At 49.8% G+C, this 21,565-nt stretch overlaps 1 protein-coding gene, 1 long non-coding RNA gene and 1 pseudogene across 4 annotated transcripts in view; 1 reads left to right on the forward strand and 2 right to left on the reverse strand.

Moving 5' to 3' along the window:
* Nucleotides 1–9,937, forward strand: part of CEP104 (centrosomal protein 104) — a 43,464-nt gene extending 33,527 nt beyond the window's left edge. For all 3 annotated transcript variants that reach the window (XM_077978163.1, XM_015138975.3, XM_077978172.1), the window contains 4 exons: nucleotides 198–336; nucleotides 518–585; nucleotides 8,334–8,424; nucleotides 9,201–9,937. In XM_077978163.1, the coding sequence (XP_077834289.1) occupies nucleotides 198–336; nucleotides 518–585; nucleotides 8,334–8,424; nucleotides 9,201–9,316 (414 nt within the window). In that variant the 3' untranslated portion in view covers nucleotides 9,317–9,937. The remainder of the gene's footprint in view (nucleotides 1–197; nucleotides 337–517; nucleotides 586–8,333; nucleotides 8,425–9,200) is intronic.
* Nucleotides 9,823–11,584, reverse strand: LOC144336833 (uncharacterized). The gene is made up of 2 exons (XR_013409192.1): nucleotides 11,411–11,584; nucleotides 9,823–10,843 (listed from the first exon to the last, which is right to left on the reverse strand). It is a non-coding gene; the product is annotated as an uncharacterized LOC144336833 (long non-coding RNA).
* Nucleotides 11,585–19,866: 8,282 nt separating this feature from the next.
* On the reverse strand, nucleotides 19,867–20,297 carry LOC695726 (large ribosomal subunit protein eL31 pseudogene; annotated as a pseudogene).
* Nucleotides 20,298–21,565: the final 1,268 nt, after the last annotated feature.

Below are 21,565 nucleotides of genomic sequence, written 5' to 3' on the forward strand. Positions count from 1 at the left end.
TGGGGTCTTCACAAAGCATCACAAGTGACTCCAGACAGTCTGTGGGCAAATGCCAAAGATAGAAGCCTGTGGCTCGCTTCATGCGCAGGTGACACAGATTTCCCTGGGCAGAGGGAGGCACCCACAGGCTCTGCAGGCTGGCCAGAGGCGCTTCAGCTTTCTCAGCAACATGCTTCGCTCTGTATTTCAAAATCCAGGTGGTGGAGATATCCAGCCTGACGGAGCACTTGCTGACGGAATGTGACAAAAAAGACGGGTTTGGGAAGTGTTACCGTTGCAGCGAGGCTGTTTTCAAGGAAGAGCTGCCCAGACACATAAAAAACAAGGAGTGCAACCGTGAGTACCCCTTCCCAGGCTCCGTGCCCTCGGGTCACCAGGTGTCCTCCTGGAGGAAGTGCCCCTGCTCCTGGGCCTCTGCAAGGGCTTGGTGAATTAAAGAGCTCCTGCGGGCAGGCCAGCAGCATGTCTTGTCACCTGTCATTCAGGGAGTGACTGAGTCTTTTTGAAATCATTTCAGCTGCCAAACCAGAGAAGCTGGCAAACCGGTGTCCTCTGTGCCATGAGAACTTCAGCCCTGGAGAAGAGGTGAGGGGCCTAGCGGGGGAGGGGCCAGTGAAGTAGGTGACACACCTGTGGATGACAGTGGTGGTGGCGGTGGTGGTGACGGTGATGGTGATGGTGGTGGTGTTAGTGCTGGACCACAGCCACAGAGTACAGCACATGAGTGTCCAGGGAGTGGACAGCGTCTACTGAGCCCTGTCTGAACAGTTCTTCCGTTTAGCTACGTGTTCACATGATTTGCTTCCCTGTGTTTACAAATGGTTTATCAAGGAGCCTCAACTCACTGAGGCCCAGCCTGTGTCACCGGGATACAAGCATGAGATGGTTTTATTTTGTTCTGGTCATTGCTTTTATCCAGATACTGAGGCCCTCAGTGACACCTTGGCCAGATTCTGTAACACCGCAGTCCCTTTTGCCTAATAAAACCTAGGCCTATTTGGGTAAACGATTCTCCTTCCTACCTGATTCCAAGCTCTTCTCCCAGCCTCAGTGCGCTGCGCTGTGACTCCGCAGGCTTAGTGGGGATGGCCGGCTCGCACGTGCCCACCCTCCGCTTCCCCATGTGCTCGGCTCCTCTGGCATTGGAGGGGACGAGGAGGGACGTGGGCGTGCAAGGCTCCGTGGCAGTTATTCGGGCCCTGTCCAACACGATGGGCTGGCGGTGCCCTCTTTATGCCAGGCAGCGAATGCTGAGCCCTGGGGCCCTGCTCAGGACCCAGTTTTGGAATCTGGCTCAGCCACTTCCACTCCAACCTCCTTAGCTCCTGCCACCTGCTGCGTATCACTGTGTCCTGCTGCTGGCTCCCCTTGTCCCAGCTTTTCAGCAAGATGGCTCCAACCCAGCCACTGTAGCTTTCTCTTAACCACGGAAAACACACACACCAAACAGAGAAGACAGCCCCCAGCCACTCTCAGCCATAATGTCTACCCAGTTATCTGGCTCTCTCTGTCTGTCTGTCGGTCTCTCTCTCTCAAAATTTGAAATGCATCACAAAGTACACAGAAAAGTAACAGAAACCCTCAGGACTCTCCCTTGTAGCGGTCACTGAGCTTCAGCAACTAGCAGCTCAGCCACTCTTGTTTCTCCCGTGCCCCCGCGTGCTCCCCTCTCGTGTAATGTTGAAGCCAACCCAGACAGCATGTTGTTTTATCTGTAAATGTTCCCATACGGAGCTTTTGGAATCGGGACTGTTTTACGTAGCCGCAGCCTCAGCCTTCCAGACATCGGTCACATTGCGGCATCTCATCAGCTCAGAAGCGTTTGATTACCGGGATCCATAGAAGGCCCACACGCGGTACCTGGTTGGTCTGTTTTGAACAAGTTCATTCTCTTCGTTTTTTTTCCTTACGATTCACTTGGCAAAGGAAGGAGGCTGTTTGCCCTATAGAGCTTACCATCGTCTGGATCTGCTGACTACGTCCCCTTGGGGGTGCTTAACGTGTTTCTCTGTCCCTGTACTTCCTGTAAACAGGAGGTTGGATCTCTGGCCTCATCAGGTGTGCACAGGCTCGGTGTGGGTGTGGCCGCTTCACAGGCAATGCTGGTGTGTCCCCCAGGAGGCGCGTGATGTGTATGACGGCGGCAGCTGCTGATGCTCAGGGCCTAACCCACTGGCTCAGGAGGGGCCTCATTCTGTCATCCCTCCTTCATTCATCTGCTGGGATATTCCTCTAAATGGAAGCTCATCCACTCTGTGGTTGCCCTGGGTTAGACTTTGTGTTGGAAAGGTAGAATGAAGGTTTCATTCTTTTCCTTGGTTTACTGGTTTTCAGAATAGTAAGCTGGGTCGCTAGCATCTTCCATGGCAGCTAATTTGTTTTGTTTTGTCTGTAGTGTCATTATGAGCCATGGATTTAAATTATTTGATGTGTTCCAGTCACTGCAGTTACCATGCTTAGTGATGCGTGAATTATCCCAGCTCTGGCCTATGGCAGACTCTTCAGCTGGGCCCCTGAGGCCTGGATGAGACCCATGCAGCCTCAGAGAGTTCCCTCCTGTTTGCCGCATTCCTGCCCCGGACCTGGAATCAGCCATCTGGTCACAGAGGCCTGGTTCCCATTAGTGGGACTGGATGTCTCAAGACAGCGCTGGGGGCCTCATGCCCATTGCTGCTGGGTGGGTTGCTGTGGCTGGACTGTCAGTGGACACAGCCGGGAGAAATCAAGGGAAGTAAGCTCTGTCACTCATGCACACACACTTCCCCTTCCCGTTCTGAGCTGCAGGCTTTATTTAACCTTGTCTCTCCCAACATCTGTGTCTCCTTTCTTACATCCATGGGCCCTGGTACCTAATGGCCCAGGAGACAGAATTCAGGAATTGCAGGCGACCAATTCACCTTGGCCCCCACTACACGTGGGGCAGCCCCAGCACAGGGGCACCTGCACCGCCGGCAGAAGATGCCGCCGGAAATCAGATCTGTTCCCAGTTCTTGTCCTGACCACATCTTCCACTGGTAACGGGGGGCCCAGTGGCCCTGTGTTGGAGGGACTTGGGCGAGTCCTGGCTGGCAGTGCCACCAACTGTAAATACATTCATTTTATATTCCATTTCTAGGGGACTTTAAAGAATTAAGTTCTGTAATTACCGAAGACATGTTTCCAGGTCGATAGAATCAGGCATCCTGGAAGAACCCCAGACAGAGGCCGCCATCCTGCCCCACTTCCATCTGCCTTCCTCCACCCCAGACAGAGGAGGCCGCTGTCCTGCCCCACTTCCATCCACCTTCCTCCAGAGGCTGCTTTTCCTACGGGGCATCCTGCCCCTTTTCTACCCAATACAAGCAGCTCTCACTGCACATACATCTTTTCCCCTGGTTATTTCCAGAATGTAGGGGCCTTTGTGTTTGCATTCGAGTTGTTACCTTTACTCGTCCTTCCGTGCGATGCCCGTCGTCCCCTCTGATTTCAGTTATTGCCATTGGTTCCCTACTAAGAGCAGTACTCAGATTCTCCAGTAACCACCTTTTCTTCCTTCCCTTCTTGTTCCCAACATCTGATTTGAATTGACATCCTCTTACAGGTAGTACCTGTAAGGCTGTCAGCAGGCGTATCTCATGTGTCATCTGCTTTCCCTGTATCTAATTATCTACACGGCCTGGCCCATCACCTCACACCCTGCAGCATGAGCAGATAACAGGCACTCACTTATTACCTCGTGGGTTCCCTGGGTCCGGAGCCAGGCTTCATTCTCATCTGTGGGCCCTGCTAGGGAAGGACTCGCTTCCAGGTTCATCCCAGCAGCTGGCAGTAATATGTTCTTGGGGGCTGTCAACCTGGAGCCACTCAGCTCCTAGAGGCCCCCACCGTCTTCAGCACCGGAGGCCTCTCTGCTGGACAGCTCACTTCCTGGAAGCCAGGAGGAGACTCTGCCACTCCAGCCTGCTGAGACACGTCTTTCTCATTTTGTGTGAATTGTTTTGCCATTCGTTTTCCAAATGTTTTTCCTCTCTTCAGCGTTCCCTCCCTTCTCTCTGCCTGAGTGTGAAGACTACTGTATCTGTTCTGTGGGTCACGGGGCTTTGTCCGGTGTTCCCTTTCTGTTCTAGTTGAACGGCCCCGCGCCCTTTCTCCTTCCATCTCCAGTCCTCCGTTAAGTGAATTTTTCATTTCCAATCTTGTACTTTCCAGTTCCAGTGTTTGTATTTGGCTGGGATTTCTCTACAGGTTTCATTTCTCTGCCAAGATTCACCTCTGTTCACTCATTAAGATCACCTGTTTTTAACAGCTTTGCAGAGATCTAGTCCGCACAGCCTCTCCCCATGTACAGATAGTGGGTGTTCATGTGTTCGGGGTTGCGCAGCCATCCACACACGTTTCCATGTACAGATAGTGGGTGTTCAGGTATTCGGGGTTGCGCAGCCATCCACACACGTTTCCATGTACAGATAGTGGGTGTTCAGGTGTTCGGGGTTGCGCAGCCATCCACACACGTTTCCATGTACAGATAGTGGGTGTTCAGGTGTTCGGGGTTGCGCAGCCATCCACACACGTTTCCATGTACAGATAGTGGGTGTTCAGGTGTTCGGGGTTGCGCAGCCATCCACACACGTTTCCATGTACAGATAGTGGGTGTTCATGTGTTCGGGGTTGCGCAGCCATCCACACACGTTTCCATGTACAGATAGTGGGTGTTCATGTATTCGGGGTTGCGCAGCCATCCACACACGTTTCCATGTACAGATAGTGGGTGTTCAGGTGTTCGGGATTGCGCAGCCATCCACACACGTTTCCATGTACAGATAGTGGGTGTTCAGGTGTTCGGGGTTGCGCAGCCATCCACACACGTTTCCATGTACAGATAGTGGGTGTTCAGGTGTTCGGGGTTGCGCAGCCATCCACACACGTTTCCATGTACAGATAGTGGGTGTTCAGGTGTTCGGGGTTGCACAGCCATCCACACACGTTTCCATGTACAGATAGTGGGTGTTCAGGTGTTCGGGGTTGCGCAGCCATCCACACACGTTTCCATGTACAGATAGTGGGTGTTCAGGTATTCGGGGTTGCGCAGCCATCCACACACGTTTCCATGTACAGATAGTGGGTGTTCAGGTATTCGGGGTTGCGCAGCCATCCACACACGTTTCCATGTACAGATAGTGGGTGTTCATGTATTCGGGGTTGCGCAGCCATCCACACACGTTTGAACTTTCCCATCACCCAAAAGACAGCACTGCCTACGTGTCGCCCCTTTTCTCCCCAGCCCCCTCTCCAGCCCCTGGCAACCATCTGTCTAGTTTTGGTCTCCATGGATTTGGCTACTGTGGACATTTCCTGTAAATGGAATTGGACACTATGCGGCCTTTGTGTCTTTGACTTAACATGTTTTCAAAGTTTGCCCGGGTTCTAATAGATCAATAGCACTTCGTTGCACGTTTAAGTCCTCGAATATAGTAGGTATCTGCTTTAAAGTCCTTGTGTGCTAATCCTAATGCTAATCATTCAGAATTTTTCTGAATGATGTGAAGGGGGGTAAACAGTGAAGTTCGACATCCTCCACACTGCTCAGAAGAAAGCTCCGAGTGGATCTTAGATTCAAATGTGAAAGGCCCAATTATGAATCTCTCAGGAGATGCTGGAGATAAGAGAATAGTCTTCAGAATAGGAAGGGATTTCTCAAACAGGACACAGAAAGCTTAAGCCTTGATGGGAGAGGCTGATCAATTCAGTTAGATAAAATGGAGAACCTTGGGGCAGAGTTTGGGTTTTGTAAAATGAAAAGGGATCTGGAGTTAAGCATCGTGAATGTGCTTAACACTACTGAACTGTATACTCATTTTGTAATAAAACTATTAAATCGTAAAAGGTGAGAACCTCCTCTCCATCAAAGGACATAAATAGACTGGAAGGCAATACTGGGGATGAAAAATCATTGACCGTTATTCTTCAAAGTGAGTGGAAGGCATTGCCCCTGCAGGGTTTGAGCGGAAGAGTGGGCATGACCTGGCGGGCCCCACGCCAGCCACTTTTGCTGCTCTGTTGAAAGCAGCCTGTGGGACAGAGAGGTCAGGTGGTAGCAGAGAGCTGAGTGGCAAGAAGGGGTCAGATTCTGGACACGCACTGCAGGCAGACCCAGGACTTGCCGGTGGAGTCCTCATGACATGGTGAGGCGGTGACCGCGGTCAGGAACCCAGGGCGCTCAGGAGCTTCGCCTGGAGCTGTGGAGTGAAAATGCCTGTCAGATGCGCAGGCCGGTAGACATATGTGGAAATGTGGGGATTGTCAGCGTGTATAATAAGTGGGTTTAAGGTCATAATACTGGAAGCGCTCTCCTAAAGAGCAAGTGTAGACAGAGAAGAGGCCCACAGGCTAAGCCCCAGGTAGAGTGGGAGTAAGAAGGCAAACCAGGCTCTGGGGAAGAAACACACTGGGGAGGAAGCCTGACGAGGGTGGCGTCCTGGAGGCCCCAGAGCACAGCCCATCAGAGACGATGCCCTGCTGGCCTGGCTGGGCTCAGCTGATCACAGGCGCCCAGCTCTTGCATCTGCACTTGGCTACAGGGCAGCCAGGTGGCTCTGCTGGCCCTGACTGGGCTCACACATGTGTGCCTGGGGTCCGCAGCTGGAGACTGATCTAGGATGGTCTTGGAGGCAGCTGCGGCACCTCAGCCTTGCTTATGTGTCTGACCCCAGCACGCCAGCCTGGGCGTGACAGAGGGCAACAGCGAGACGAGCCCAGGCACATGAGTTCATTTCAGCCTGCCCTGCCACGTGTCTGCCACTGTCCCATTAGCCAAAGCAAGCCACAATCACCCAGATTCAAGAGATGGAGAGGGACCCGCCACCGCTGTGCTGGGGAGGGAGGAATTGGAGCCTTAGGGCAGGCCGTGTCCCTCCACAGGGGAGGAGGGAGCAAGTGCACCCCATGTGCTGATGGGCCACGTCCTGATGAGAAGGCGCCCCAGCTTTAGGGACATGAAGGTTGCTGGTGGCCTGGAGACATGAGAACCCAGGCCTGCCTAGAGCAGCTAAAGCGGGACAGGAGTGAGCAGGGCTGGGGCTGCAAGTGCTCCAGCATCCTGAGGGCTACCACAGGCAGCCAGAAAGTGACAGCCACTGGTGACAGTGAGAGAGGAGCCAGGGAGAAGCAGGGCTATGTCTAGTGGAGAGCCTGGTCCACCAGAGAATGGGAGAGTGGCTGGAGCAATGTCCCTGGGGAGTGTAGTTTGTTTTTGAGTCTCACCCTGTCACCCAGGCTGGGGTGCACTGATGTGATCTCGGCTCACTGCAACCTCCGCCTCCTGGATTCAAGCAATTCTCTTGCCTCAGCCTCCTGAGTAGCTGGGATTAGCTAGTGGGGACATGAGATACACCACCACGCCCAGCTAATTTTGTATTTTTAGTAGAGATGGGGTTTCACCAAGCTGGCCAGGCTGGTTTTGAACTCCTGACCTCAAGTGATCCACCTGCCTCTGCCTCCCAAAGTGTTGGGATTACAGGCATGAGCCACTGCGCCCAGCTTCACGAGTGTTGTTTAAATAGAAGGGAAGAAACCAGGAACAACCCGCATGTCCAGAAGACTCGGGGAATCAGAAGACAGGTCCCGCGTTTATATCCAGCAGGGGGATGGGATGAGCTCCCTGTCCCCATGCAGACGGTCCCACAGGTGGTCCTGAAGGAAGGAAGCTGGCTGCCCAGGCAGTCAGGCCTGCGTGAGCCCCGCGTTCTGCAGGGCGAGTGCATGTGGCGTGGCTCAGGAAGAACAGGGATGAAGAGAGTGGGGACCCCACGAGGAACCGCGGGCAGCAGGCTGGCGGGGAGCCCGCGGGGCCTGGCGCCTTCTGTCTTCTGGCCTGGAATGTAATCACGTGGGCACGCTGCTTCTCACCCTTGCATTTGTGTGCACGCTCTGCTGTGCTCGGAGACCCTGACGCCAAGGGCCCTGTGTGGCTGGGTGGGGACGTGAGATGTAGGCTCCCGCTGTGCTCGGAGACCCTGACGCCAAGGGCCCTGTGTGGCTGGGTGGGGACGTGAGATGTAGGCTCCCGCTGTGCTCGGAGACCCTGACGCCAAGGGCCCTGTGTGGCTGGGTGGGGACGTGAGATGTAGGCTCGCCTGGCGACAGGACTTGGTGCTTCCTGAGTTGTGCCCCGCACAGATCACAGAGGGTATCATGACATATCCGAAGGGAGGTGCCCAGGTGAGGGAGCCGTTCTTCTGCAGCTCTTGCTGGTGCAGCCGCCCCTCGTTTTCAGCTTGCACAGCGAGTCCTTTGGGTCTGGGGCAGCGCACCAGGCCCGTCTTACCTGATTAACACTGATGCCTCCTCCGCTGCAGGCGTGGAAAGCTCACCTGATGGGCCCCGCTGGCTGCACCATGAACCTGCGCAAGACACACATTCTGCAGAAGGCCCCGGCACTGCAGCCAGGTGAGGGCCAGCGGCGCTGAGCGGGTGGAGTCTGCGTCCCTCCATTTTGACTTATTCAAAAGACCATCCCTAGCCAGGGCAACATGGCTTTAAAAGCAAAAAAAATCCCTTTAAATATCCCTTTAAAAGCAAAAAAAAAAAAAAAAACAGCATCCCAGCCTCTCTTCATGTTCTGGTTCCTTAGTAAGCAGGCTAATAATCATAATCGCGTGACCAAAATCCTTCACCTGCAAACGGCCTATGCAGTGCGAAGGCTCCGCGGCTGGCCTAGGATTCACACCCCAGTCCTCCGCTCTTTCTACATCACTGGCCAGGCACGGTGGCTCACGCCTATGATCCCAGCACTTTGAGGACCAAGCCAGGCAGATCACTTGAGGTCAAGAGTTCGAGACCCGCTTAGTCAGCATGGTGAAACCCTATAAAAAATTGGCCGGGCACAGTGGCGGGCACCCAGCTACTCAGGAGGCTGAAGCAGGAGAATCGCTTGAACCCAGGAGGTGGAGGTTGTGGTGAGCCAATATGGCACCACTGCCCTCCAGCCTGGGTGACAGAGTAAGACTCTGTCTCAAAAAAAAAAAAAAAAGGAAACTGAAGAGCAGACCCCACCAGCCTCAGCCCTGGCTCCTGTAGTCAGGTGACGGCCATCAGCATGGGTCCTCGGATGGTGTTGCTGGGTGTCTGATCACTCCCAGCCACTCACACTGTGGCCGCAGGTTCTGCACCTGGTCCATGGGTAGGAGCACCCTCCTAATGTGGGTCCTGTGCTTGCTCTGCAGGGAAAAGCTCAGCTGTGGCTGCATCAGGCCCCTCGGGGTCAAAGGCCGGAAGCAAGATCCCCACCCCGAAGGGCGGGCTGAGCAAGAGCTCCAGCAGGACGCATGCCAGGCGCTGACGCGGTGCCCGGGCTCCTTTGTCTCTGTAAGGGACGGAGCAGATCTCCTGATTCTACACCATTTCTCCAGAACTCTCTGGCCTTGGTGACCCCATGCTCTGGTTGCCGTCCCCGGCTCCCAGCCATGCACGCCTCTTACATGTCTGTGCCGTCAGCTCTCGTGCAAACGATATGTGTGGAACTAACCAAAGATCCTGTGTGCAGCGCCGGGACCTGGCCGCACTGTACGTTAAGCCTTCGTAAGGGCTGTCTCAGGCCTTCCTTAGAATCAGAAGAGGAGGCGTCCTGTTTGGAGAGAGCCAGAGAGCACCGCCCGGGGGGCGCTAGCGCAAGGCCCCGGTCAGCACAGGCACGGTCCCGCTTTCCTTAGTGCTTGGAGTGATTTCCATAAAACATTCACCAGAAACCTTTTGCACATCGGTCTCTGCCACACGCAGTAGAATTTCCGCAGGGCTGTGGCTGGGCCAGCAGTGGTTCCAGGAGAGTGGCGGTGTGCACAGGCCTCCAGCCGTGCCTTCTCCCTGCAGGCCCCATCCGCTAGGCCTGCTGCCCAGTGCCCTCAGCCCCAGGTAGCAGAACTCACGCTCCCACTACAGCAAGAAATAAAGGCAAAAGAGAACATCTTTTTTTAAATTGTAGTTTTTTTGAGAATTGGTCCCACCTCAGCGCGCACCTTGCTGGATGCGTCTCCAGTAGTGCTGCCTCTGTGCCAGGCATCCGCTCCCTGCTGGAACTGAGGTGGACACAGGTGTGGGCCCTTCCCGTGCCTGTGCTCAGAGGCACTTCACGTTCTCCACACTTTGGAATTCCTGAAGACGTGGAGGAAGTCACTGTTAAATGAATTTCCACCTGATCACCCTGTGTTCACAGCAGGCAGAAGCCCGCTGGTGTGGGCCTCCCACCCCTTCCACATCCGTGCTGTGATTGGACCCGTAAGTTTACTTTCTTCAAATGGTTCATAGGATGTTTAAAACACCAACACATTGCTTAAAATGATGAAATCAACCCTCAAAAAACAGTCTCCTAACTCATCCCCTCCTGTAGGAGTGAGCTGGGGGTTTCGTCCATAGCTTTGGTTGGGCCTGTGTCACATCCAGGCAGCCATGTGCAGGGAGTCAGGGTCTGTCTGGAAGCGTCCACGCTCTCCCTGCCCCAGCCTGTGCTCCCAGGGGCCTAGGCTACCATGGACTGAAGGGCAGTCCCCTCCCACCCAGTGCTCAGGGCTTATGCTTGCCTCACTGGTGTTGCATGGGCAAACTTCGAAAATGATAGTTAGAAAGGTTTGGGTTGATGCAGCTTGTATAAATGCAATGAGTCTATAAATATGTTTTAGTTGCCAACTGTGTGAAACAACAAAATATCTAAAAACTAATCCCTGTTTGAACAATGTACTCCCTGGCCTGGATACATTAATAACCATGAATTTGCATGAATTAATCTCCATGTTTGGTAAACTAATACCTCTGGTTGACTCAGAATACTGAGTAAGATATAAGACCTACCAAGAACCTTTCAGAATATGCAGTGCTTGGCCGGGCACGGTGGCTCAAGCCTATAATCCCAGTACTTTGGGAGGCTGAGGTGGGCAGATCACAAGGTCAGGAGATCGAGACCATCCTGGCTAACACAGTGAAACCCTGTCTCTACTTTAAAAAAAATAATACAAAAAATTAGCCATGCTTGGTGGTGTGCGTCTGTAGTCCCAGGTACTGGGAAGGCTGAGGCAGGAGAATGGTATGAACCCGGGAGGCGGAGCTTGCAGTGAGCTGAGACTGTGCCACTGCACTCCATCCTGGATGACAGAGCAAGACTCCATCTCAAAAATATATATATACTCTGCTAAATGTTGTTTATCTGTTTGTTTGAGATGGAGTCTCACTCTGTCGCCTGGGCTGGAGTACAATGGTACGATCTGGGCTCACAGCAACCTCCACCTCCCGGGTTCAAGCAATTCTCCTGCCTCAGCCTCCCGAGTAGCTGGGATTAGAGGTGCATGCCCCCATGCTCGGCTAATTTTTTGTATATTTAGTGGAGATGGAGTTTCACCATGTTGGCCAGGCTGGTCTCGAACTCCTGACCTCGTGATCCGCCCACCTCGGCCTCCCAAAGTGCTGGGATTATAGGCGTGAGCCACCATGCCCGGGTTAAATGTGTTTGAAGTATAAGGAGAGAGGAGGGCAGGCGCGTTGGCTGCTTGGTGAAACCCCATCTCTACTAAAAATACAAAAATTAACCAGGCATGGTGGCACATGCCTGTAATCCCAGCTACTTGGGAGGCTGAGGCTGGAGAATCGCTTAAACCTGGGAGGCGGAGGTTGCAGTGAGCCAACATCATGCCACTATACTCCTGCTCAGGGGACAGAGCAAGACTCCATCTCAAAAAATAAAAAGTATAAGGAGAGAAATACTTTAAAGTTTATTAGACAAAACAGAGTATAGATGCCAAGATGTCTGTAAAATGACTTTTCTGGTTTCAAAGAGATGTTGGCCATTATTTTCTAATCAATTTTAAAAATACAGACAAAACATTTCTTTATACAGAACAAGAATGAGAAAAGTTAACCAAGGAATTATTCTTTTCTCACCAATCAAAACTTCTAAGAAATATATATATACAAAAAAAAAAAAAGAAATATATATATACACACACATATATACTTTTTCTATATATTGTAACTTAAAGAAAATATTTATAAAAAGACTTCATTTTTAGTGATTGACAAGCAAACTTGGGTTCATTTAAAACAGGTTCCTCTTTTGTTATTTACAGAAGAATCATGGGATTTTTTTTTTTTTGGCGGGGTGGGGGTTTGAGACGGAGTCTCACTCTATTGCCCAGGCTGAAGTGCAGTGACGTGATCTTGGCCCCCTGCAACCTCCGCCTCCTGGGTTCAAGTGATTCTCCTGCCTTAGCCTCCCGAGTAGCTGGGACTACAGGCACCCACCACCACGCCCAGCTAAGTTTTTTGTATTTTTAGTAGAGACAGGGTTTCACCATATTGGCCAGGCTCGTCTCGAACTCCTGACCTTGTGATCCACCCACCTTGGCCTCCCAAAGTGCTGGGATTACAGGCGTGTGCCACCACGCCCGGCCCGATCCTGTGTTTTTTGTTGAAATGATTGTACCAGTGATTAGTGGCTACTGACAGTTTTACAGGGTTATACATTGTTAAGGGACCAAGAATCAAATACAAAAAATGTAAAAGGAACTGTAAAATCCCTTGGTCATTCATAAATAAATGTCTAAATTAGGAATACTAATTAATAATTGAATTTTCACTCATGAATATGTTCTGAATATTTAATATTTATTTCTATTATTTCTGTTAAGGTATTCCATTAAATCTAATTTAAAAGAATGGTATGTATAAATTAGCATTAGAATACAAATGTAAATACTTTTAATGAAATTTTGCAACTTTTTAATATTTTAACATAGTTTTCTATTTGTCTTTATTTCAAGTACCAGAATTACAAAATATCTAAGTAATATATTTTTGTTGTTGTTTTAGGGCTTAAGGGTTAATTCACCCTGAGTATATTAATATAATAAAAAGATCACTCGATGTTTTGTCACTTTATTTCAACATTACAATTTAAAAGCAATTTGTCAATTACCTTTACTTTAATAAACATGCAAGTGTAGCCCATCCCTGAAACCTTAGAAAGCAGATTGAAAATCGCTGAAAAAAGACACAGCAAATACGAAGTTGCCCTGAGGGTTTGGTCCCTAGAATAAGTTACTTGTCAAAACAAGTTCACTGCTGAAGAAACTGGCTGATTTGAAGCCACATGGAGATGAGAGAAAATGACTGACCAGTTTCGTCCTGTGGAATACATTCAGAATGTCCTGTGTGTTCTCTGTGCCCAGGAGAGGATTATACTTCCTAGTCTCTTCACGGGTTTTCCCCCTTTGAACGGGATTTTACCAGCCCTCAAGGCTGTTTTGCTTTTCAACTAAGCCCTGTACCGTGGTCACCCACCTACTGCCCCAGAAAGCCGGGGGTAGTGGCTGTGGCACCCTCGATTGGAAAGCTGGGTGGGCTGAGCCATGGGAGGAAGGTCATGGCCAGGGCTTGGGCTGTGAGCCAACCCTGTGGGGAGGTGTGGCCTTAGAACACCCAGCAGGATGGAGGTGGGTCTGCGGAATCCTCACCACAACCATGCAAGGCCGGTGTTGTCATCCTCAACAACAGAGCAGAGGCAGCTGCCAGGCACACACAGCCACAGCTGCAGGGCAAAGCTGCCCCTGCTGCCCTCTGACTGCAGAGAGGAAGGTGCTGGTCCAGAGGAACCTTGGCACTGTCTGGTTCTTGAAAATAGTATGGGGGATCCTGACTCCACTAATGGATCAGTTACCAGGGAGTGTTTGACCACACCTTGCCTCTGCCTCAGTTTCCTCACCTGTAAAATGGAACTGAGGGTCCCTTTGCTGTGCACTGAAAAGGACACACACTCTAGGCACTTTCCAGCCCTCTGCACAGCTGGCCTCAGGGTGTCAGGCACCTGCCCCTAAATGGGGAGCACTTCTGAGTGTCAACTGAGGTGAGGCCCAGCCAGCAGAGGGCAGTGGACAGCCCAAAGGCAGGGGAGCCCCCACTGCCCACCCACCCAGCTGCAAACACCCACCAGAGCATCTTCCAAACTCTGGTGTTCCCGGGGCATCCCTGCTTCCTGAGAATGAAGCCCTGGAGCAGGGCCAGGCAGGGGAGGGAGGGAAATCTCTCACCCTAGGAACTTTGTGTGTGTGACGGAATCTCACTCTGTCACCCAGGCTGGAGTGCAGTGGCAAAACCTCGGCTCACTGCAACCTCTGCCTCCAGGGTTCAAAGGATTCTCCTGCCTCAGCCTCCCGAGTAGCTGGGACTACAGGCATGTGCCACCACACCCGGCTAATTTTTGTATTTTTAGTAGAGACAGGCTTTCACTATATTGGCCAGGCTGGTCTCGAACTCCCAACCTCAGGCGATCCACCTGCCTTGGCCTCCCAAAGTGCTGGGATTGCAGGCGTGAGCCACTACGCCTGGCTTGGAACTTTTTTTTTTAGTTCCAAAGACAGGGTCTCACTCCGTTGCCCAGGCTGGAGTGCAGTGGTGCCACCATGACTCACTGCAGTCTCCAACTCCTGGGCTCGAGCCATCTTCCCACCTCAGTCTCCTGAATAGCTGGGACTACAGGCATAAGCCACCACCCCCAGCTAATTTTTGTGTGTGTGTATGTGTGTATATATATGTGTGTGTGTGTGTATATGTGTGTGTATATATATGTGTATATATGTGTGTGTATATATGTGTGTGTATATATGTATGTGTGTATATATACATATATATAGATATATATATTAGAGGTGGGGGTCTCGCCATGTTGCCCAGGCCCCCCACAAACTTTGATCACCAACATCAGTGTCCTCAGCAGCCCGTTTGCCTCTGTAATGTGGATTTCACACCTCCTGTGTTGTGGCAGACTGCTGTTACTACTTGAGACCGTCATCATGAGACTGAAGGAAGGGGGACGAACATAGAAATGAAAACTTAAAACAAAAGGGACTATTTTAAAGGAAGGGTAACACGGGGAAGAAGGAGAGAGCTCCCTGCTTCTAGTGAGCAAGGGCACCGCCTGCCCGAGCTTCCACAGCCCTTCGTATTTATTGGGTAGCAAGAGCAGGGAGGAGGAGGTAACAACTGGTCAGCTGCTTAATTGATCACAGGTTCATATTGTTACTAACAGGCTTCAGATGTACCTAATCACAGGAAACACTGCGCTTGAGGCGTGACTGCCCTCGGCATTCCTTCTGGGCGGCAGACGCAGTTTGTCAGTTTGCCAACGTTCTGCATTTATGAGAAACAGTTTGCCGTTTACTCATAGCACCTCCAGTGCTATACTGAGTTGATCGCGACCCTCACTCTTTCAGCCTGCAACAGTGTGCTACTCCAGGTAGCAGCGTCAGGCAGCACTCTGTTGCCTGGTGCTGGGGGGTGAATGTGCCCCACAAATTCACAGGCTGGAAACGCACTGCCAGGTGCAACAGTATAGGCAGGTGGGGCCTGACAGTAGGTGCCGCCCTCATGGTTGGATTTGTGCAACAATAAAAGGACTTGGGGCCAGACACAGTGGCTCACACCTATAAACCCAGCACTTTGGGAGACCGAGATGAGAGAATCACTGGCATCCAGTTCAAGACCAACCTGGGCAACATAGTGAGACCCTATCTCTACAAAAAATAAAAAATTAGCTGGGCATGGTGGTATGGGCCTGTAGTCCCACCTATTTGGGTAGCAGAGGCAGGAGGATCACGTGAGCCCTGGAGGTCGAGGCTGAAGTGAGCCGTGATCATGTCAGTGCACTCAGCCTGGGTGAAAGAGTGAGACCCTGTCTCAAAAAAAAAAAGTGGGCCGGCCACGGTGGCTCACGCCTGTAATCCCAGCACTTTGGGAGGCTGACGTGGGCAGATCACCTGAGGTCGGGAGTTCGAGACTAGCCTGACCAACATGGAGACACCCCATCTCTACTAAAAATACAAAATTAGTCGGGTGTGGTGGCGCATGCCTATAATCCCAGCTACTTGGGAGGCTGAGGCAGGAGAATCGCTTGAACCCAGGAGGCGGAGGTTGCGGTGAGTCGCGATCATGCCATTGCACTCCAGCCTGGGCAACAAGAGTGAAACTCCATCTCAAACAAAAAAAAGTGGGTGGGGGGTCTTGGGTGTGGGATCCCCCTCTGCCTTCCACCCTGTGAGGACACAGCCTACCTTCCCTCTCTCCCTCCAGAGGATGCCTGGATTCCCAGCCTCCACGGCTGTTAGAAAGAAACCTCTGCTTTCTATAAATTAACCTGTCTCCAGTATTTTGTTATAACAAGCAGACTAAGACACCTGATCCTCTTTTTTTTTAATTGTTTGAGATAAGGTCTCGCTCTGTCATCCAGACTGGAGTGCAGTGGTGTGATCTCAGCTCATTGCAACCTTCAACCTCCTGGGCTCAACTGATCCTCCTGCCTCAGCCTCCTGTGTAGCTGGAACTACAGGCACGTGCCACCACACCCAGCTAATTTTTACACTTTTGTACAGGGGAATCTCACTATGTTACCCAGGCTGGTCTGGAACTCCTGAGCTCAACTGATGCCCCCACCTCAGCCTCCCAACATGCTGGCATTACAGGCATGAGCCACCACACCACACCCCTGAAGGGGTGGCCTGCCCCTCCACACCTGTGGGTGTTTCTCGTTAGGTGGAACGTGAGACTTGAGAAAAGAAATGAGACACAGAGACAAAGTATAGAGAAAGAAAAAGTGGGCCCAGGGGACCGGCGCTCAGCTTACAGAGGACCCACGCCGGCACCGGTCTCTGAGTTCCCTTAGTATTTATTGATAATTATCTTTACCATCTTAAAGATAAGGGAGTGGCTGGACAATAGGATCATTGTAGGGAGGAAATCAGCAGTAAGACATATGGACAAAAATCTCTGTGACATGAATAAGTTTAAAGGAAAATGCTGTGCCTTGAGATGCATATGCAAACATCTCCATAAACCTTTTAGCAGCATTGTTTCAGCCTATCACATGGGGAGAAACCTTGGACCATACCTAGCTTTCCTAGGCAGAGGTCCCTGCGACCTTTGGCCGTGTACGTGTCCCTGGGTAGTTGAAATTAAGGGAATGGTGATGACTTTTAACCAGCAAGTTGCCTTCAGGCACTTGTTTAACAAAGACACATCCTGCACAGCCCAAAATCCATTAAACCTTGAGTCACCGCAGCACATGTCTCTTGCAATCCTGTTTAAAATGCATTCAGTGGCCAGGCGTGGTGGCTCACGCCTGTAATCCCAGCACTTTGGGAGGCCAAGGCAGGCAGATTACTTGAGGTCAGGAGTTCAAGACCAGCCTGGGCAACATGGTGAAACCCTGTCTCTACTAAAAATACAAAAATTAGTTGGGTGTGGTGGTGGGTGTCAGTAATCCCAGCTAGTTGGAGGCTGAGGCAGGAGAATCGCTTGAACCCAGGAGGCGGAGGTTGCAATGAGCCAGGATTGCGCCACTACACTCCAGCCTGGATGACAGAGCGAGACTCCATCTCTATATATATATATATATGTGTGTGTGTGTGTGTGTGTGTGTGTGTCTAGTGCTGGGAGTTGCCCCGTAAGAAGCGAGTGCCTGGTGCTCAGTGGAGGCACTCAAGCTAAGGGTGCCCTGTCCCTGACCCTACCCACCCTGACTTTGGCTTCTCAGCTGTCTCCTCAACTCTGGGAGTCTGCTGGGCTCTGCCACCCAGGCTGGAGTGCAGTGGTGAGTTTGATATGGTTTGGATCTGCCCACATCTCTCATAATGAAATGTAATCCTCAGTGTTGGAAGAAGGGCCTGGTGGGAGGTGACTGGATCATAAGGGTGGATTTCTCATGAAGAGGTTAGCACCATACCCTTGGTCCTGTCCTGATGATAGAGAGTTATCATGAGATCTGGTGGTTTGAAAGTGTGTGGCACCTCCCCGGTACTCTCTAGCTCCTGCTTTGCCTCCGCCCTAAGTAAAAGCTCCCTGAGGCCTCCCCAAGAAGATGCTCATGGCCATACTTCCTTCACAGCCTGCAGAACCTTGAGCCAATCAAACCTCTTTATAAATTACCCAGTCTCAGCTGGGTGCGGTGACTCACGCCTGTAATCCCAGCACTTTGGGAGGCTGAGGCGGGCAGATCACGAGGTCAGGAGATCGAGACCATCCTGGCTAACATGGTGAAACCCCAATTCTACTAAAACTACAAAAAAAAAAAAAAAATTCGCCAGGTGTGGTGGCGGGCACCTGTAGTACCAGCTACTCAGGAGGCTGAGGCAGGAGAATGGCATGAACCCGGGAGGCGGAGCTTGCAGAGAGCCGAGATCGCACCACTGCACTCCAGCCTGGGTGACAGAGCAAGACTCCGTCTTAAATAAATAAATAAATAAATAAATAACCCAGTCTCAGGTAATTGCCCTTTACAAACCTTATCACAACCTACACTGACCATCTACAACATGTTTGACTTTCTGACTTGTCTGATATTTCTGTCTTTTCTAGTCATTTTACTTTAGGATAAGAATTTACCACATAATATCCTTTCTTACATAAAATTATTTTCTTTTCTTCCTATCCTTACCAAAAATACATCTTCATAGCCAAAACTTGTTTTATTACTCTCTCCCCTACTTATTAGTTTCTTTTTATCTTTCTTCATAAATAACTTTTAAACAACTTTCAAATGACATAAAATTATTTGTTCTCTTAATAAGAACACAATTTATAGAATTATATATTGATTAGAATTCCTATTCTTAGTACCTTAAATTTTAGTGAAAACCCAGGAAGCAAGAAATCTTGAACTATCAGATGTTATTTTGTAGATGAAACCATTCCGTAAGTTTTAGAAACACATTTTCCCATAGCACAGTCTTTTCTTAATTGGAAATGACCCAGACATCCAATGAGCATTTATTATTTAATGCAAAGTAATTTTAAGAATTTTTTAAGATGGAGTCTCACTCTGTTGCCCAGGCTGGAGTGCAATGGCATGATCTCAGCTCACTACAACCTCTGCTCCCGGGTTCAAACGATTCTCCTGCCTCAGCCTCCTGAGTAGCTGGAATTACAGACAGGTACCACCACACCCAGCTAATTTTTGTATTTTTAGTAGAGACAGGGTTTCACCATGATGGCCAGGCTGGTCTCGAACTCCTGACCTCAGGTGATTCACCTGAAGAAGCATCCCAAAGTGCTGGGATTACAGGTGTGAGCCACCACACCTGGACAAGATATTAAATTACACAGAAAGTCCACTTATAAGCATTTATCTCACTTATACGTACTCAGTTTTTTCCAGTTTATCTAGATTACTTCTGAAAACTGAGATATTATACAAAGCTAGTCATGATTTGAAGTTATTTTCCTGTTAACCATTTTTTAAAGACAGGGTCTCACTGTGTTGCCCCAGCTAGAGTGCAATGGCAGTTACAGCTCACTGCAGCCTCACTGGGCCCAAGTGATCCCACCTCGGGCTCCTGAGTAAGTTGGACTACAGACACGCATTACCACACCCAGTGAATTTTTTAAATTTTTTGTAGCGATGGGGTCTCACTACATTGCCCAGGCTGGTCTTGATTTCCTGGGCTCAAATGACCCTCCTGCCTCAGCTTCCTAAAGTGTTGGGATTACAGGGATAAGCCACCATGTCCAGCCCTTGTTAACCATTTGTAAAGTCTGTGAACATTAGATGTTCACCTAAGTAAGAATTTTAAAATTAAACAAATGGGCATTTTGCTAATAACTCAGAAGATTCAGCTGTTTCCATTGAATCAACAATCTTAGTCTTATTTGTCAAAAAAAAAAAAAAAAAAGGTTATTCCTGTTTTATCTGGATTTATAGTCTCATAACGTTTGCGCCAAACCCTGACAGCTTGAAACATTTAGCAGAGGCAAATGTAAAACTTATTTACCCAGGCAAAAATGTATATTGATGATACTGAAGACATTTTTATTTTTCTTTTACCAATAATTCTAAAGCCAGCTTTTTTTTTTTTTAAGTCAATTTTATAACTTTATTTGATTTATTTGATGATCAGCGATTAGTTCTCATTCACATTGACTGTCTGTAGATTTTTGAAAGTGGTAACAGGTGCATAGGTAACCAAAGTATGGAACTTATTTGGTGGATCTTCATCCTCATTACGTTTTCTGGACAGCCGCACACGGATTCAGTATAGGACATTCCTTATTCCTTTGGCCCAGACAGCTTTGTTGAGCCTGTATCAATGCGCACATCTGGAGTTCCCATCTCCTTCATGGCAAACTTCCGAATCTCTTTGAGTGCCCGAGGGGCACGCTTCTTGAAGCCCACTCCATGGGTGCGCTTGGGAATGTCGATGGTGTATTCTCGGGTCACCATCTCGTTGATGGCAGAACGGCTCTTTTTCTTCTCGCCACCCTTCTTTGCGGGAGCCATTCTGCCGGGTCCAAGTTTTATTTATTAAAGACTACTAAATTCTTGTGAACCTGAAAGGCATTTGGACTTAATTTATGAGTACTCATCTACTTATAAGCCAATTTGGTAGCATTCTAGACACAACACATAACATACTACATGCGCCGGGCGCGGTGGCTCAAGCCTGTAATCCCAGCACTTTGGGAGGCCGAGACGGGCGGATCACGAGGTCAGGAGATCGAGACCATCCTGGCTAACCCGGTGAAACCCCGTCTCTACTAAAAAATACAAGAAAACTAGCCGGGCGTGGTGGCGGGTGCCTGTAGTCCCAGCTACTCGGGAGGCTGAGGCAGGAGAATCGCGTGAACCCAGGGGGCGGAGCTTGTAGTGAGCCGAGATCGCGCCACTGCACTCCAGCCTGGGTGACAGAGCGAGACTCCGTCTCAAAAAAAAAAAAAAAAAAAAAAAATACTACATGCACATATACATAAACACATCTAAACAGGCATACATACATGCACACAGATCCAATAGCTTTCACCTTGGAACTCCTGCCATGAGGCAGCATCACAGACTCACTGACCTATAAAAGATAGCTGGATCCAAGTTATTTCTGACAAAATTGGAACCTGTTCACATGGCTAGGCTTTGTTTGCCCTAATAGGTAATCCAAGAAAATGGTGGACCAAAATTTTGGATAAAGCAGTGTTCATGGCAGTTTTGATTTTAAAACCTTTTTTCCTTCAGTTTCAAGTAAGTTTCCAATGTTTATATTTTAGCTAGAACTGGCTGAACCATATAAGAAAAACAAAATTTCCAAGTAACCTTAAAACAGTGAGTTTTATCTCAACACCAGTAACTTAACAGCAGATAAAAGGGAGAAATAGAGAGAGCTTTAGAAGACTCGAACTCTACAATTGCAGGTTAACCATGTGAGCTCTGAATTTTCCTTATTGTAGTCTGCCCATCGTTTTAAAACATGCACAAAATGGGCCACAGTATGTAACCAGCTGGAGTCTCAGATAGTCTAGAAAATAGTTTACATGCTTTTTCCACCAACAAAATTTGACACAGAAACAGGAACTACTCTGGAGTTCCAAAGAGGATGACAAAATCAAAGGAAATTCCTGGAACGTGTTTCTCCCCTAGTGATACGGTTTAGCTCTGTGTCCCCACCCAGATCTCATCTTGAATTGTACTCCCATAATTCCCGCGAGTTGTGGGAAGGACAAGGTGGGAGATAATTTGAATCGTGGGGGCAGTTTCCCCCATACTGTTCTCAAGGTAGTGAATAAGTCTCATGAG

Source organism: Macaca mulatta, chromosome 1 (assembly GCF_049350105.2).
Source record: "Macaca mulatta isolate MMU2019108-1 chromosome 1, T2T-MMU8v2.0, whole genome shotgun sequence".
Classification (NCBI taxonomy): domain Eukaryota; kingdom Metazoa; phylum Chordata; class Mammalia; order Primates; family Cercopithecidae; genus Macaca; species Macaca mulatta.